At 39.6% G+C, this 17,170-nt stretch overlaps 1 protein-coding gene across 1 annotated transcript in view; it reads left to right on the top strand.

The window, feature by feature from the left end:
• Positions 1–17,170, top strand: part of SPON1 (spondin 1) — a 397,555-nt gene that overhangs the window by 156,318 nt on the left and 224,067 nt on the right. The window contains exon 6 of the mRNA XM_048484581.1: positions 8,712–8,860. Within this exon, the coding sequence (XP_048340538.1) occupies positions 8,712–8,860 (149 nt within the window). The remainder of the gene's footprint in view (positions 1–8,711; positions 8,861–17,170) is intronic.

The following is a 17,170-nucleotide window of genomic DNA, read 5'->3' as shown; positions in this document are numbered from 1 at the left end:
TCACAATTCTTCCAGTACATCTGGGATCCAAAGTGGCAACATTAAAAAATCCATATTTTGATTAAAACATTAGAAAATGTCAGTAAAATGGCCCAACATACTGCCATTATAACATTGCCTTATATCCATACAAGGAGCCTATAAAAGAGCACAATTCAGTTTTCCCCAAATCCCCTTCTAAAACAAAACAAAACAAAACAAAAAACTTTGACAACCCCTCTGGAAAACCAACATGAACAAGAACTTCTTTAACTCTTTGGGGACTGTTCAATACGTGACAATGCTCATGTTCAGGGGGCAATAGAACATATCCTATCACGGGAACTGATGGCAAGAGGATCCTGTTGAGACTAATAGAGTTGCCACATGGACAAATATTGGAACAAGCAGTTTTCCAACAGAAATATTCCACCATGTAGCCTACTGAATTCAACTTAGCTGCCATGTTTTCTAGCTAGCCTGGATATTACTGTCTGAATTACGACACTCCTGATGATATATCACATTCTGTCATCGCAATGCATAAGATAAAATTATTATACATTTAGTACAATTTCATTTAGTACAAATGTAAAACACTATTAATTCAAAGGAACTCACTATTAAGTAAATGTATATTTGAGATGGGTGATAAACTGTAGAAAGGCTGGCTTTGGTCCTGGAATCTGTGTGCAGCAAGGATAGGATTTGGATTCACTTACAGGAAAATGGGTTTAACCAATTCTCAGACAGTAGTTTATGTGGAAAAAATAATTATCTGGGATGCTTCCATCTGGAAAGTGGAATGGTATACAAACCGACTACCTCACAGGTTGAATGACATAACCATTTTAGAGCACTCTGTAAAGTTAAAAGCTATCCAAGTGATAAATAATAATGCAGAGATCAAGATAATTTTTGCCCAGCTGTCAGGTAGTAAAAAAAGGATTATATGTTATTAAACTTTATGATTGTAATATAAAACACACTGGAAAGTGCAACCATTTTTCTTGATATGTCTGCATTCCTATGCAACCTCATCTAATAAAAATGAACATTTTTGAGATCTAACTTAGCAGCATCAAGAATTATTCTCTTTGTTTTCAACCAGAAATTGGATTCTGCCTACACACACATTTTGACACTAATGGAGACAGCACTAACCTCTAAAAGGCAACCAACAGCAAACTGTAACTGGTGGAACCAGAAAGCCTGCCCCCTATGTACATACACTGATTTAAAAAAATGAAAAGAATCTGTGAAAAAAGAATCTGTATATTATGCAGAGACTCTATCTTAAATTACAGTGAATGCATGTGCAATCCATGTACAGTGTACAATTTATTGTTCTTTGTATGTTTACTGAGTAATTCTCATGTTTCAGTGAATGCATATACAGCTGAACATGTGATACAAATACCACACTTATCCAGCTACTGGTCTGAATTTCATTCATCAAGTGAATGTGTGTTGGCTCTATCTTACAAAGAGATGTACACATGTACGGGAGAATGTATGTGCATTCATTGTAACTTGGGAACAGGGCACGCAAAACAACTAAATGAAATAAAACCTTGTTCATTCTAGACTGGGAGAATTACTGAGTGTTGGTCATCACACTCCTGTTATTTATTTTAATTATTCTTAACCCACAGTGTTTCTGAATTACTCTGAATTACTCTTGAGGCTTTAAGATGGAGCGCCACCAACATGGGTTTTTAGATTGTTGTTGTTGGAATTGTTATGCTGCTTACTTAATTTTACGGATTTCAGATGTGTTTTAAGTATTTATTACTATATACTGTTATTGTGAACCACCTAGAGCCCTTTGGGGATGAGGTGGTCTATGAAATCCAAAGTAATAAATAAATTAAATAAATGAATATCATACAAGAAAGCCTAGAATTGTCTATCCAGCCACTAGATGGTCAAGCATCTTGTTCAAAATGAGGATTTTTTTCTACAAGACTAAATTTTTAACACAGTCAGGTCCAAATATGACTTTCTCAGCAGGAATTTCACATCTGATTCCCTCAAGCTAATTTATGTGATAGCCAGTTCCTTGAATCCATAAGTTATAGGCAGCTAATGGAGTGACTGCAGTGTGGATTTAGCATGCATGTTCCACTTAGCTTTCCATAATAACAGAGCTATGGCATACTGTTCCAGTTAAGTTTCATAGCTGACTTCAAGGACACACCAATATAAAATGCATTATAACAGTCTTATCTCAATGTTACCCTAGCATAGATTCCTGAGGCCAGAGCAGCCAAGTCAAGGTATCTTTCAGGCTAAGTAAAGCTGAAAGAAAGCTTTTGTTGCAGCTGCCTTATTTCTCTAGCAGTAATGATGGATGCAGAATAACCCTTACTTTCTCAACTGAATCACTGAGGGTCAGCTGAACCCCAGGGAAAGCACAACATTATTCAAAACTTCAACCTTCCCAGTAATATCTCTTCCTTGTCAGGATTCAGTTCACTTAGTTTATTCAGTTTGTTCATTCTTAGAGCCCCATCCAAATGGGTGTGTGTGAATCCACTTCAGGGAGCAGTGCACCAGCTGCAGCCATGAATTCACCCTTCCTTTGGGCACTTACCCAAGTGGAGGGCTGATTCCATTGGCATGCAACCACCGCTGTAGCTTGTGTTCAGATCAAGTCTCCACTTTACACACTAGCAATCTGCCACCCCATTTTCTATCCCAAGATCTCCGGTGAAACATGATGCCAAATGGGCTTGTCAGGGAAATGAATCCAAAACTCATCAGGTAATTAATGTGAAACATGCTGTAATGTCATTTATTTATTTCAAAAAGAAGAAGACTATACCGTAATAGATTACATTGTTCTGATGTATCTAAGGAACCATTTTTCTTCCTTGGGAAGGTATAATTAAAGAAAAACATTCAGGGTTTATTAGATTTCTGTGGAAATAAAAAAAGCTTTAAAAAGTTCTTAGGTTTCCCTTTGGCTAGAGAACATTAATATTACTAGCTTATAAATAAGATACAAGCACTTAAACTAGCTCTTGATGTCTCCCTCTAAGTTACTTGCAAAGTTTTATTTACTGGTTTGTCAGCCAAAGTGCACCTTAATACAAATCTAATTTTTGAGCTCTGCTCTTGAATATAGATCTAAAATAAGACACACACGAGACTTTTAAATAATAAAATGCAGCCTTGAATGCAGCTGAATCATTTATTAGATGACACAGATGGCAGTTTGGGGTGTATCTTCAGTTTATGCTATTGAAAATCTTCCCAAGAGTGTATTTTGTCTTGGTTATACAGGCACTGAGCAGCAAAACATTTTGCTTGCCTAAAGCTTTAATACTCCATGTACCAGCTTTAGAGTAACTTCTACTGAATTCAGTGGAATTTATCACAAGCAAAACTGTGAACGATCATGCCCAGGTCTTAAGAACGCTTAACAGGAAGTATATTGCACCAAACTCAGTGGGACTTGCTGAAGCACAACATACTTGAATCACAATTATACCCGTAACTATAGTGTGTTTACTTCTCTCTTCCTCTTTTCATGAATTTTAAAGGAACATTGCAACTCAAGGCCTAATGAGACAAGATGTTGCAACATCCGTGATATGATTTTTCCAATACCTAGTAAATATTAGAATTGGAACCACAAAGACTGGGGAGCAATTTAACACTTTCCTGTCCCTCATGGATTTGTCAGTCAAAATTGAGCCCCAAACCAGATGGGTGTCCAGCATGGGAAGGGGTTGGGTTTGATTTACAAAACCATGTGAATATGGAAGAATAATTTCCTCCCCCTGCCATCCCATGTAGTTCCAGTCCACATTGGGAACCTGTGAAACTACTATTTCTTTCTTCCTTTTTTAATGCTGGGAAGATTAAAAATGGATTTACTAGTTTAATCTCTAGTTAGACTGCCAGTTACTTGAAGATGAATCAGTAGATCAATGAAGCTGAATCATTGAAATAAGCCATTGTCATGATCTCAGTATTACCCAGATAGGGGTACCCACAGAGACATAGTGATGTAATTAAACCTATTATATTCGAAACAGTTCAGTTTGAACCAGGGTGAGCAAAATCATAAGTTGTATCAGATCCCCAAAATAAGGATACATGTGAATGGCTTAATTGCGTGCAGATCGGTAGAGTTTGCTTTGGCAATTAGCACATAACTCCAACTTGGAATAAATTGGGCCGCAGCCCATTTATTATATTATAACATAACATAACATAACATAACCTACATCAACAGAAGCTGGGGAGCAAGAGCCTCGGGCCAGCATCCCCCTTCTAAACCCGGAACCCGGAACAGAAGTTATTGGATGGCACCTGGGTGCAAACCCATTCGTGGCACCCCTTCCTGCTGGGGTGTCAGGCTCGTTTGCAGGCACCGCGGCCTGCCCCTTGAGCCCACCCCATCCCAAGCCTCTTATGGAGGCCCCCAACCGGGGAAAATCCGGCTCGCAGGCTCGAATTTTCCCATTAAAGGGTGAGGTCCTTTGCCCAATATCGCTAGGCTGTGACAAACATATATATAGCAACAGTGAAAGCTTAACCCCTTAGGGAGGGAGGGTGGGGAATCTTTCATCCTCAGCCGAAGGAAGAGGCCGGGGCTTGCCGCGTGTTGGCTTTTAAAGCTTTTAAAGCAGGCACGCCCATCCCCCTTTGCACATGACTCGGGCTTCCCCAAGCCATGCCGGGCTTGTGTGCTGCTGTGCCCCATTCCAGCCAGGAACTGTCTCCCTCCTGCAGCAATGGTGGCCCCAGTTAAGTCTGGGGCCGCTATTTCATTTATAAATGACTTAATTAGTTTATAAATGGCTTATTTATCTCAATTAAACAAACATAGATTAAGGTGGATGCTACCTAGCAACCTAACACAGCTATCAGAGTTTGGGCAAATCCTCCTCTCAGTCTGTCTGAAGGATGCCCCCAAAATTCCTGCTTGGCCAACTATTTCCACATTATCCACCCAGAGGGTAACAGGGCAAACCCCAGTAAAACTCTACTCTAGGGAATGTTGCTGCACTTTCTAAAACCCAGTGTTGAGGATTTGGACTGCGTTGGGGAGCTACAGCAGCAGGAAACTGGAACCCACATGAAATTATTTTTAGAACATAACGTATGACCTTCAAATCAGACAATGACATGGATCTAACCTTCCAAGAAACCATCCTTTAGTCCAAGGAGCCATTTAAGTTGGAGGAAGTCTCCTTAAGCTAAAGGATGGCTTCAGACTTTGCTCAGTGTAGTGATAGAATGGGGTATGATTCACCTCACCGTAGTAAATAGGAACTAGGAATAATTAACCCACCTGATAAACTATTTCTTGTGGGCCTCTAAAAGGAAAACCTAAGAATGCAAGTGAGATATTAAAATAGAAGATGTTGTGTCATCTGCAGAAAAACCTGTCAACGGCAAAGTTCTGTTGCAATATTACACAGTGTACTACACATATTGATAAGGTGCCAGCATTGACCTTTAAAGTCCTATAAGGCTTGGGACCAACATATCAACCTACTATAATGTGAACTGACCTGACCATTATGGTCATTTATAGGAGCACTTCTTCAGGTGCCGTTCTTCAGGTATTTAAGACTACCTGGGTAGCAGTTCAGGAAAAACTTTCTCATACTCAGTCATGGCACCAAAATTGTGAAATTCCTTTCCTATGGAAATGCACGTGTTCTCTTGTATCATTTTCTTCTGCAAGTGTGTAAAGGCTTTGTTGTGTATGGCATTCCTTCCTTGACATTGGTCTGTTCCACACAGCTTTCTTCCCAAGACATCTTCAGGATACCTTATTTTAGCTCAAGGTATATTTTTTGGAGAATGCTCCAAAGTACACCTTTCCCCCCTAACCTGCCTGCAAGACTTCTCCTGCCTGGCTGTGTAGAGTGAAGAGTTCAGGAGGCATTTTATTTTTCCTGTCTGATCATTTTGCCATCTGGTCAGTTTCACCTTCAACTTGTGCCTGACAATTTGTGTGCAGCTAAGAGGATTTTCCCTTTGCTGATGGTTGCCCCAGGATATTTGCTCTGAGTACATAGTTGTACTCAGCTGGTCCTGCCGATTCCGGCAATATATAGTTTTCCTATTTTTTTTAAATGGAGGAACTATCTTTGAAGATAAGCAGAAACTCATAAGATAATCTTAGCCATTTGGAGGACTCCCATTTTGCTTTACAGTGCATTACAATGGGAGACCTCCAAGTGACTAGGTTGTCTTATAGGTGTCTGCATATCTTCAAAAATAGCTCCTCCGTTTTTTTTAAAAAAAATAGGAAAACTATATATTGCCAGAATCGGCAAGACCAGCTGAGTACAACTATGTACTTTTGGGGCTGAAAGGGCACCCAGCATCAGAGTCTGCAGAGCAAACATCCTGGGCAACCTTCAGCAAATGGAAGCAAGGAGAATCCTTTCAACTGCACACAAAATGTTGGATGCAAGCTGAGGGTGAAACTGACCAGTGAACAAAATGGTCAGGTGGGAAACAGCCTCTTTCCCCACTGACGACCTGAATGTGTTCTACTGTAGGTTTGAAAACAATCTACAGTCACCTTTCTCCACAACCTCTATCTCAGATGCACCAACAATAGCCAAACTTCCTACAACTGAACCCATTTCATTGGGTTTACAACCCCTGGTGATCTCAGAAAAGGAAGTGCAAGATCTATTTCACAGACAGAAGCCTGGAAAAGCACCAGGCCCAGACAAGATAACACCTTCTTGCTTAAAAGTCTGTGCTGTCCAATTGGCCCCCATCTTCACCCAAATCTTCAACAAATCACTAGAGATGTGCTATGTTCCTTCCTGCTTCAAACACTCCACTATCGTCCCAGTGCCGAAGAAGCCTTCCATCAAGGAACTGAATGACTACAGACCAGTTGCTCTAACATCTGTAGTTATGAAAACTTTTGAAAGGCTAGTGATGTACCATTTGAAAACCATCACGGATCCACTGTTGGACCCCTTGCAATTTGCATACCGAGAAAATAGATCGACAGATGATGCTGTTAATATGGCTTTGCACTATATCCTACAGCATCTTGAATCGCCAAAGACCTATGCAAGGGTCCTCTTTGTTGATTTTAGTTCAGCATTCAATACTATCAGACCGGACATTCTTCTAACCAAACTAAATCAGCTAGCAGTACCTGAGCATATTTGTAAGTGGATTACAAGCTTCCTAACAGATAGGAAACAGCAGGTGAAGCTAGGAAAAATTACATCAGACACCTGTAAAATGAGCACAGGGGCCCCCCAAGGCTGTGTACTTTCACCACTTCTCTTCTCTCTGTATACCAATGACTGCATCTCAAACGATCCATCTGTTAAAATACTGAAATTTGCAGATGATACAACAGTGATTGGTCTCATTCGAGACAACGATGAAACCGCATACAGACGGGAGGTTGAACAACTAGCCTCGTGGTGCCACTGGAACAATCTAGAACTGAACACACTTAAAACCGTAGAAATGGTGGTAGATTTCAGGAGAAACCCTCCCATCCTACCTCCTCTCACAATACTAGACAACACAGTATCAGCAGTAGAGACCTTTAAATTTCTAGGCTCCATCATATCTCATGACCTAAAATGGTCACCTAATATCAAAAATGTCATCAAAAAAGCACAACAAAGAATGTTTTTTCTGCGCCAACTCAGGAAGCTCAAACTGCCCAAGGAGCTGCTGATACAGTTCTACAGAGGAATCATTGAGTCTGTCATCTGCACCTCTATAACTGTGTGGTTTGGTTCTGCAACCCAACAAGATCGACACAGACTTCAGAGAATAATCAGAACTGCAGAAAAAACAATTGCTGCTAACCTGCCTTCCATTGAGGACCTGTATACTGCACGGGTCAAAAAAAGGGCTGCGAAAATATTTACTGACCCCTCGCATCCTGGACATAAACTGTTTCAACTCTTACCCTCTAAACGTCGCTACAGAGCACTGCACACCAAGACAACTAGACATAAGAACAGTTTTTTCCCGAATGCCATCACTCTGTTAAACAAATAATTCCCTCGATAATGTCAAACTATTTATTATATATTTATTATATAATTACTGCACTACTTTTTTCATCATTCCTATTGTCCATCTCCTCCCACTTATGACTGTATGACTATAGCCTGTGCTGACATTTCATTTTATTATATGATTTTACATTTAATGTTTTCATTACTATTGATTGTTTCCTGATTGCTTACTAGACCTATATGACAATCATTAAGTGCTGTACCTTATGATTCTTGACAAATGTATTTTTCTTTTATGTACACTGAGAGCATATGCACCGGAGACAAATTCCTTGTGTGTCCAATCACACTTGGCCAATAAAGATTCTATTCTATTCTATTCTATTCTATTCTGATGTCTGTGCTGTCTGGAAAACACACTAGAAGCCACTTCTTTTTAAGACATCCCTCGGATGTCTTATTTTGGGTATGTGAAGTTAAAAGAGACAGTCGCCTCTTTTTAAGACATCCCACAGATGTCTTTTTTGTGCTATGTGGAATGGACCATTGTTTTCCATTTATGTAGTTCATTATTATTTTTCATATATGTATGTATATATGTGTGTATACACTCTCACACACGTATATATAAATGTATATATGTTCAAAGCATGTTTTTAAATTTTGATTGTTCACCGTCTTGGGACCTGGATTGCAATTGAAAAGTGGCATAAAATGTTCTAAATAAAACAGACGTCTCTTTTTTAAAAGGGCGAGCCAACCATTGGTCTGCAATCATTGGTGGATCTCATTCAAAGAACTATGTACTCTGGGAATATGGAGGTTATGCAAGTGAAGGAGTTAAGCAGGTTGCTGAGCTGGGATCTCCAGTAAAAATGGAAGAAGAAATTCGGCAACAGGTAACAAAAATCTAAAATTATAATCAATAAAACAAGTGGAAGTCTATAATGTGTTGTAGAATTATTCTCTTTGTCTATTCTACCTTTACAAAGTCAATTAAGATTTTTATTGAACAATGATTTTAAGATTTAGTCTTACAATTTAATATTCAGTAAAGGTCAGTTTTTGACTCACACCCTTCTTAATTAAGCTTCAAACCAGCGACGTACTGTAGCTTTGACTTAGGGCTGTTCTGCACTCCATGTGTAGCATGCATGTTTCTCAAATCAATGTGAAGTTAATGTGTAAATGATCTGCAATATCTGCAAAATGCACACCAAGCAATCGGTGTGGCGTGTGAGTTGCTGCAATTTACAGCTTCACAGAATAAAGAGGAGACAAGTTCATGAGTTTAGACACAAGGGGTCATGCTGAATGGTGTTTGAGTTCCAGGAGCAAGTCTCAATTACAGCCAGGTCTAGACAACTGAGGACCCTAAGCCTTTCTCTTGTAATTCTCTTGAAAGTGATGCATCAGATTCTTTTGCAGAAGAATAGCTCTGTGTATTTGTAGCAGTAATATTTTCTCCTGCAGCACTAATTTCTGTCTTGTAGAGAAAGTCGAATTTTTTCCCTTTCCTATTTGCTCATCTATTTGCAGATAAATTGCTAATATACATTCTGACTTACAATCTGAAGTAGAGTTATATCCCCTTAAAAAGACAATAACTGAGTTGTTGCTTATCTCACATTTTGTACCACATGCTATACAAGAAGCAAACAAGACCTTTGGTTTTGCAGGATGTGTTCCTGTTGTGTTCCTGCAGACACAGGACGTCATATGCCCAACATGTTCATTTGATCTTTGTCCATCATGGCTTGAGGAAAAGTCTAGCTTGAAAGGGAGTTTACTTTCAGTGAAAAGAAGAATTCCTAGCCCAAGTTCTTAGAGCTAATTCATCTTCTGGAAAGAGTGGATAGAACTGAGGAAACTGACTTAAGAAGAATTAGAGTGGGAAATTACCCTGTGAATGGGTGTGGGATTCTTATCTCTAGTTCTTTAGAAGGATTTACTTGAGAAGTAATCCTAAGGTTTGAGGAGTCTGAAAGGAAAGTTAGTTGTGGAAAATGCTTCTTTCCATATAGTTTACTAGCAGGGCGCCCGTGTTTTGCTACGCATACTTCATCACAGGCTCTCTATGAATTTCAGGGTGACATTCAACATACTTCTTTACAGCCTGTTTGTGAACTTTGGGGTAACATGCAGCATATTTTCTCACAGCCTGTCTGTGGACTGATGGGTTTGTTTTCGCATATTTTGCAGCAGCTTCCTGTAGTTGTCTTTTTCTAATGCAATGTGTTATTGCTCTCTTTCACCTGATGGGCTCCAAAAGACGTCATGTGGAAGCAGCCGTTGTATTTTCGGGATGCAGAAAAGAAGTGTTCAGCCACTGGATGCTGATGAGTGAGAAGGCTGTGAAGAGGTTCAGGGTAGGGTTGAAGGGCAGGGAGCTGGACTGTACCGCCACTTCAGCAGATTCCTGGGGACTCATCCCGCCACTTCAGAGTACGACACCCACACAGGGTGATCGGAGGCTGAGAGCAGTAAACTTGTCTGCACAGTAATCAATCTGATGTCCATATGCAAAACCCGACAAATGTTTAGTAGTCCAAGGTGGTAGTGTGGTTTGTAATCTGTTTTGATAGTATTTGGCTGTAGCGGTGTTGTTAACGTGAGGGTGGGTGGAGGAGTACTTTTTCACAGCCTGTCTGTTAACTTTGGGGTGACATTCAGCATGCTTTTTTGCAGCCTGTTTGTTAAAACTGGTGGTGTTTAACTGTCACCCTTAGAATGTTCGTGCAGCATGTCTGTGGACTGAGGGACTGGTTTGCCCTTAGAATGTTTGTGCAGATGGCCAGAGATGAGCAGTTAAAGCAGCAAATGTGTAATAATTCAAGTAAAACTGAATATTTTGGAAAATCCTTTATTAGTGAGCACCTAAATCACATAATAAACCAGTATGCCAAATTTCAACATTGTAGGTTTGGTGGTTTTTGAGTTCTGTGCATGAGTCAGTCAGTGAGTGGTATTTCATGTTTATATATATAGATAAGCACCAGAGTAAACACATGAACCTCTGGGCACTAGCTTGGTTGTAATCTGTGACACATTTTGAAAATCTATCATATTTTAAAAGCATTAAGAACTCTGTGACAAACTGACATCTTTGCAAAAACCAATAACCTGCCATCTGTGCTGAGTTTTGAAAACAATATCTGTAAATAAAAACTGGCTATTTTCACATTGACCATATTCCCTCCTAACCTAATCCCTTGAAGTTGAACTGTGATTCTTTCACAGTTTTATTTGGAGCCATGTGAAGGTACTGTGTAAGGAAGTGAATAAAAATCCTAGGGTCCCTCGTGTGCCTAAATAAACGTTGATTTCTCTCGACAAAATAATAGTGGATACTCAGTGCACAGCTCTACATGCTGGATGAGATGCATATATTTCCATCTCTCTTCAGCTGTCTTAGTCAATATGACCTTTGTTGGGAGAGCATAACATTTTTGATTATCTTGATTCTTAGCATCTTTTGATATCGACAGCCATAGCACCTTTCTGGGATAAAAGCCCAGAAGTAACAGACATCTTGTTATAGTGGTAATATTTCTGTCTTGAGAAATTACAGAACGTGGTGCTAAGAGTCTACTGCTTATAAAAATAATCTTGTGAGACCCAAGGGGATCCCCCCCCCAATGGAATCATCTTGAATGACTGCATGGATTGAGAGAATCTTGTGAATTATTTCCCAATTTCTTCCCAGCAGTTTTTTATCTGTCTGTCCGTCCGTCCATCCATCTGCCCACCCACCTGCCTTTTTCTTTAGCATATTGGTTTAATACTCTTCTTTATGAGGTCGAATAGTACATAATGTAATGAGGACTTATCTGGACCTAGTAGTTTTCTCCTTTTTCTCTAGGTGTGGAAACTTGATACATGTGAATCTTCTCTGTCTTTAGAAGGATGAGAAACAGCATACATTTAGCTTGTGCCACATGGGACAAAGGGTTCTAAAAAGACAAAAATCAGTAGGTAAACTATAATTCCCTCTTTATTGCTCAATTAGAATGGAAGGATGTGAAAAATGGCCAATTACGCATAGTGTACTTCTTCATGATGGAGGCAAATGTCCACTGTAGCAAGATTTATTGTATGAACCTATTTCCTGCTTTCACTTTCCATTCTCTCCATGGCAACCTAGACCACTTTTAGCATTATTTTTAATTTGCTTCCCCACCACAGAGAGGAGATCTGTCAGTAAGCACTGCTTTGTCATGGAGATCTTCCCTTCACCCAGAGGCAGACTTTCCTCTCTCACACACTGCCACCCATGCCTTCCTCCTTGGCCCCCCCCCCAATATTGCTGGCTGCTTCAAATTAAAAAAAGAAGAAGTTCACTCACATGGACTTAGCCAAAACACACCAACTTCTGCATTTCATGTTGACAGATTGATATCTTGACATAATAAAAACACAAAGTGTTTGGAAATAACAAGCCTCTCTGTCCACCAGTAACAGTGGCAGCAGCAAGAAGTAGGGTGGTGGAAGAGAATATCAGCTCTAGCAGAGCTCTTGCACAATGTCTCCTTTTTTGGCAGCATGTGGTCCATGAAATTGCCTTGTTCTTTCATTTGGGGAGAAGGGGATTATTTTTGGAACAGCAATATCGATACAGAGTGCAGTTTAAAGGCTAAGCCAGCAATTTTGTCTACTGGGTATAGTGAGATCTGAGCCTTTAATAATAAGAATAAGTGCCTTTAAAAATCACTTGATGGGTGAAGTTAAGAGAATCTGGCCTGGAGAGTTCTCTACAGAAAAACGGCAGGCCCAGAAGGGAGTGCCTCCTTGTGTATAAACAGAAAAATTCAAAGACACCCTCTGCAAGCCCACTGCAAACTGAAGAGCCCATGAAGAACCCCAGAGTAAGTGTTCTATGTGTAATGGACCATTATAAAAATCATTCAGTGGACTGTATAATTTTTTAAATGGAAAAATCAGCATATATGAATGACAGAATAGGGAGATTCATATAGCAATTGGGGGCAATGTTTTTCCCTGCCCCTCAGCTAAATTCCGGTATTTGATAAGCACACATGGCTCTTGTTATCTTATAGCAGACTTCTGTCTATGAGTTACACAGTATAATTTTGTACCCAGGAGTATTCCCTTAGGCTATACTAAGGTTTTCTGCTAAATGCATCCTGAGCTAATACTTTAAAGCATGAATTTAAATGGGGATTCTTTTTCACTTATCAAATGTTAAATGAATGAATAATTGAATTCCCTTTGTTTTACCCAAGCTTGCCTAGCTCAGCAGAATAACCTTACATGCCCAAAGGTAAAGTTGGCCATTACATTGAGATATGGTATGACATATGCCAGTTTTTAAATTTCCCATAGTTGTATAACAGATGCTATGCCAGAACTCGACATTTCAAATTTATGTGTGGCTGTCATCATAACTGCAGCCCTGCACTGACCCTTTCATTTTATTCTGGTATTATTTAGAAGATATCAAATGTCTTTCATGTTGACACGAGTTTCCTGCATCTCATTCCCTTCATTTGATTGTTACTTGCAGAGTTTGTGAATGATAGTATGGGGGAATGTGAACTTTTAAAAAATTCCTGTTCTTTTCAGATTTGCATTTTGGAAAGGGCATGCTTTTTGTTGCCCAAACATTTCTGGAATTTCAAGATTTTTTTGGAGTCTTTAAAATTCAAAAACATTTGAATAAGTTGTTGATAAGTTTTAACTGATACGGCTAATTGTATACTTTTTTTGTACTGTTTTATTTGATTTACTGATGTTCGCTGCCCTGAGCCCTGTTGGGAAGGGCAGGATATAAAATGAATGAATGAATGAATGAATGAATGAATGAATGAATGAATGAATGAATGAATGATGGGCAACACAGAGTTTCTAGGGAATGATTCCAAAGTAAAATTAGTTTAAAACAGAGTTTGCCAAAGTACAATTAGTTTAAAACAGAGTTTGCCAATGTAGCATATGAGAAATTATCTTGCCTTACATTAGCTTTGCCTACCAAAAGGGTTTTCTATCCTAGACTTGTCCTTAAAAAGAATAAAGCTAGATTGTCTGGAATTACCAACTGAGAACCCTTTGATTGGACCAAGTCGAACTTCATCATAGTCCCTCCCATCTGGATACCTCCTTTCTTTGTTTTGAAAAAATAATCTACATAAAAACAATACTAATTAAGCTATAAAATCAAAAGCAAAACATGAACAGCCATTAAAATGATGCACTGGAGCAATTTTGTTATATTTTGAAATTGACTTTTTTCTTATAATATGAAATAAACAAACTGCTAACTTGCTGAAGACCAAATATTCAAAATTCACTTAGTTTCTGTGCAAATCAACCTGTTCCTTTGCTTTAGATAACACTCATTTTCACTGGGTCAACACCAACTCCAGAGCTGAAGCATTATCTTCTGTCTGCATACTTTACATTTTTACTTTGAACAGCTGTGTCTAAAGAAAAGTCTATGTTCTTAAAATTTTAGGACCAGTACTCTCTTTGAAACTCACTTACGTATTTAATGTTCTCTACATTTCAAGAAGGCCATAGTTAAAATTAACAATAACAATATCTCAGCACAGCTATCCTTATGTGTGTGTGCACAGAAAAGTATTTGAGATTTTTTATTTATTTATTTGTCTTATATACGGTCCTCCCCCTGAAGGCTCAGGGCGGTTCACAACAAGGTGAATAAATGTTCCCTCTATTTTTTCTTTTTATTGTTTTATCCATCTCTGTTTGCAGCACATTGTATATTTTCACTTATGTTTGTGCATGTTAAATAATGTTAGATGATTTATATAGTAGTTCCACCTACAGTGTACATTTATGCATATCACAGACATATAATAGCTTGGATCCTGACTACAGTTTCTCTGAGAACAAGGGGCAGTAATTCTCCTTCCAGTGTGAAACCTACAACCCCCTCCTAAGCAATTACTGGGGTCCCCCATCACCCAAGAACAGAACATAAGAACATAAGAACAAGCCAGCTGGATCAGACCAGAGTCCATCTAGTCCAGCTCTCTGCTACTCGCAGTGGCCCACCAGGTGCCTTTGGGAGTTCACATGTAGGATGTGAAAGCAATGGCCTTCTGCGGCTGTTGCTCCCGAGCACCTGGACTGTTAAGGCATTTGCAATCTCAGATCAAAGAGGATCAAGATTGGTAGCCATAAATTGACTTCTCCTCCATAAATCTGTCCAAGCCCCTTTTAAAGCTATCCAGGTTAGTGGCCATCACCACCTCCTGTGGCAGCATATTCCAAACACCAATCACACGTTGCGTGAAGAAGTGTTTCCTTTTATTAGTTCTAATTCTTCCCCCCAGCATTTTCAATGAATGCCCCCTGGTTCTAGTATTGTGAGAAAGAGAGAAAAATTTCTGTCTGTCAACATTTTCTACCCTGTGCATAATTTTATAGACTTCAATCATATCCCCCTTCAGACGTCTCCTCTCCAAACAAAAGAGTCCCAAACGCTGCAGCCTCTCCTCATAAGGAAGGCGCTCCAGTCCCTCAATCATTTTCGTTGCCCTTCTCTGCACTTTTTCTATCTCTTCAATATCCTTTTTGAGATGTGGCGACCAGAACTGAACACAGTACTCCAAGTGCGGTCGCACCACTGCTTTATATAAGGGCATGACAATCTTTGCAGTTTTATTATCAATTCCTTTCCTGATTATCCCCAGCATAGAGTTTGCCTTTTTCACAGCTGCCATACATTGAGTTGACATTCCCATGGAACTATCAATTAAGACGCCCAAATCCCTTTCCTGGTCTGTGACTGATAGCACTGACCCCTGTAGCTTGTATGTGAAGTTTGGATTTTTTGCCCCTATGTGCATCACTTTGCATTTTGCTACATTGAACTGCATTTGCCATTTCTTAGCCCACTCACCTAATTTATCAAGGTCCGCTTGGAGCTCCTCGCAATCCTTTGTGGTTCTCACCACCCTACATAATTTGGTATCATCTGCAAACTTGGCCACCACACTACCCACCCCTACTTCCAGGTCATTTATGAATAGGTTAAAGAGCACTGGTCCCAATACGGATCCTTGGGGGACACCACTCCCCACATCTCTCCATTGTGAGATTTTCCCATTTACACCCACTCTTTGTTTCCTGTTTCTCAACCAGTTTTCAATCCATAGGAGGACTTCCCCTCTTATTCCTTCATTGCTGAGTTTTCTCAATAGTCTCTGGTGAGGGACTTTGTCAAAAGCCTTTTGGAAATCCAAGTAGACAATGTCCACTGGTTCCCCCTTATCCACATGCCTATTTACATCCTCAAAGAACTCTAGTAAGTTTGTAAGACAGGATTTGCCTCTGCAAAAGCCATGCTGACTCTTTCTCAGCAGGTTTTGCTTTTGTACATGTTTTATAATTTTATCTTTAATGACAGATTCTACTAATTTACCAGGAACAGATGTCAAACTGACTGGCCTGTAATTTCCCTGGTCCCCCCTAGATCCTTTCTTAAAGATTGGTGTGACATTGGCCATCTTCCAGTCTTCAGGGATGGAGCCTGATTTCAAGGATAAGTTGCATATTAAAGTGAGAACATCAGCAATTTCATGCTTGAGCTCTTTAAGAACTCTTGGGTGAATGCAATCTGGGCCAGGGGATTTGGTAGCATTTAGTTTATCAATGGCTGCCAGAACTTCTTCCTTGTCTACCACTATCTTCGTTAGTTCCTCGGATTCGCCTCCTAAGAAGCTTGGTTCAGGTGCAGGAATTTTCCTCACCTCCTCTTGGGTGAAGACAGATGCAAAGAATTCATTCAGCTTTTCTGCAATCTCCCTGTCATCTTTTAGCACACCCTTTGTTCCTTTGTCATCTAACGGGCCTACCGCTTCCCTTGCTGGCTTCCTGCTTTTGATGTACTTGAAGAACTGTTTGTTGCTGGTTTTGATGTTCACAGCCATGCGTTCCTCATAATCCTTTTTTGCCTCCCTTACAGCTAACTTGCTTCTCTTTTGCCACCATTTGTGTTCTCTCTGGTATTCTTTATCAGTTAAGTTGGACTTCCATTTTCTAAAAGACATCTTTTTTCCCCTAATAATTTCCTCAACGTCCCTTGTTAACCATGGTGGCTTTCTTTTGGACTGGGCGCTGCCTTTCCTAATCTGTGGAACACATTCCAGTTGAGCTTTTAAGACTGTGTTTTAAAAGTGGAATAATAAATAACTAAATAAAAAATAAAATAAATAAAAATAACC

This window comes from Sphaerodactylus townsendi, linkage group LG02, assembly GCF_021028975.2.
Source record: "Sphaerodactylus townsendi isolate TG3544 linkage group LG02, MPM_Stown_v2.3, whole genome shotgun sequence".
Taxonomy (NCBI): Eukaryota; Metazoa; Chordata; class Lepidosauria; order Squamata; family Sphaerodactylidae; genus Sphaerodactylus; species Sphaerodactylus townsendi.
Note: the sequence above shows the minus strand (reverse complement) of the source record. Positions and strands in the feature narration are given on the sequence as shown.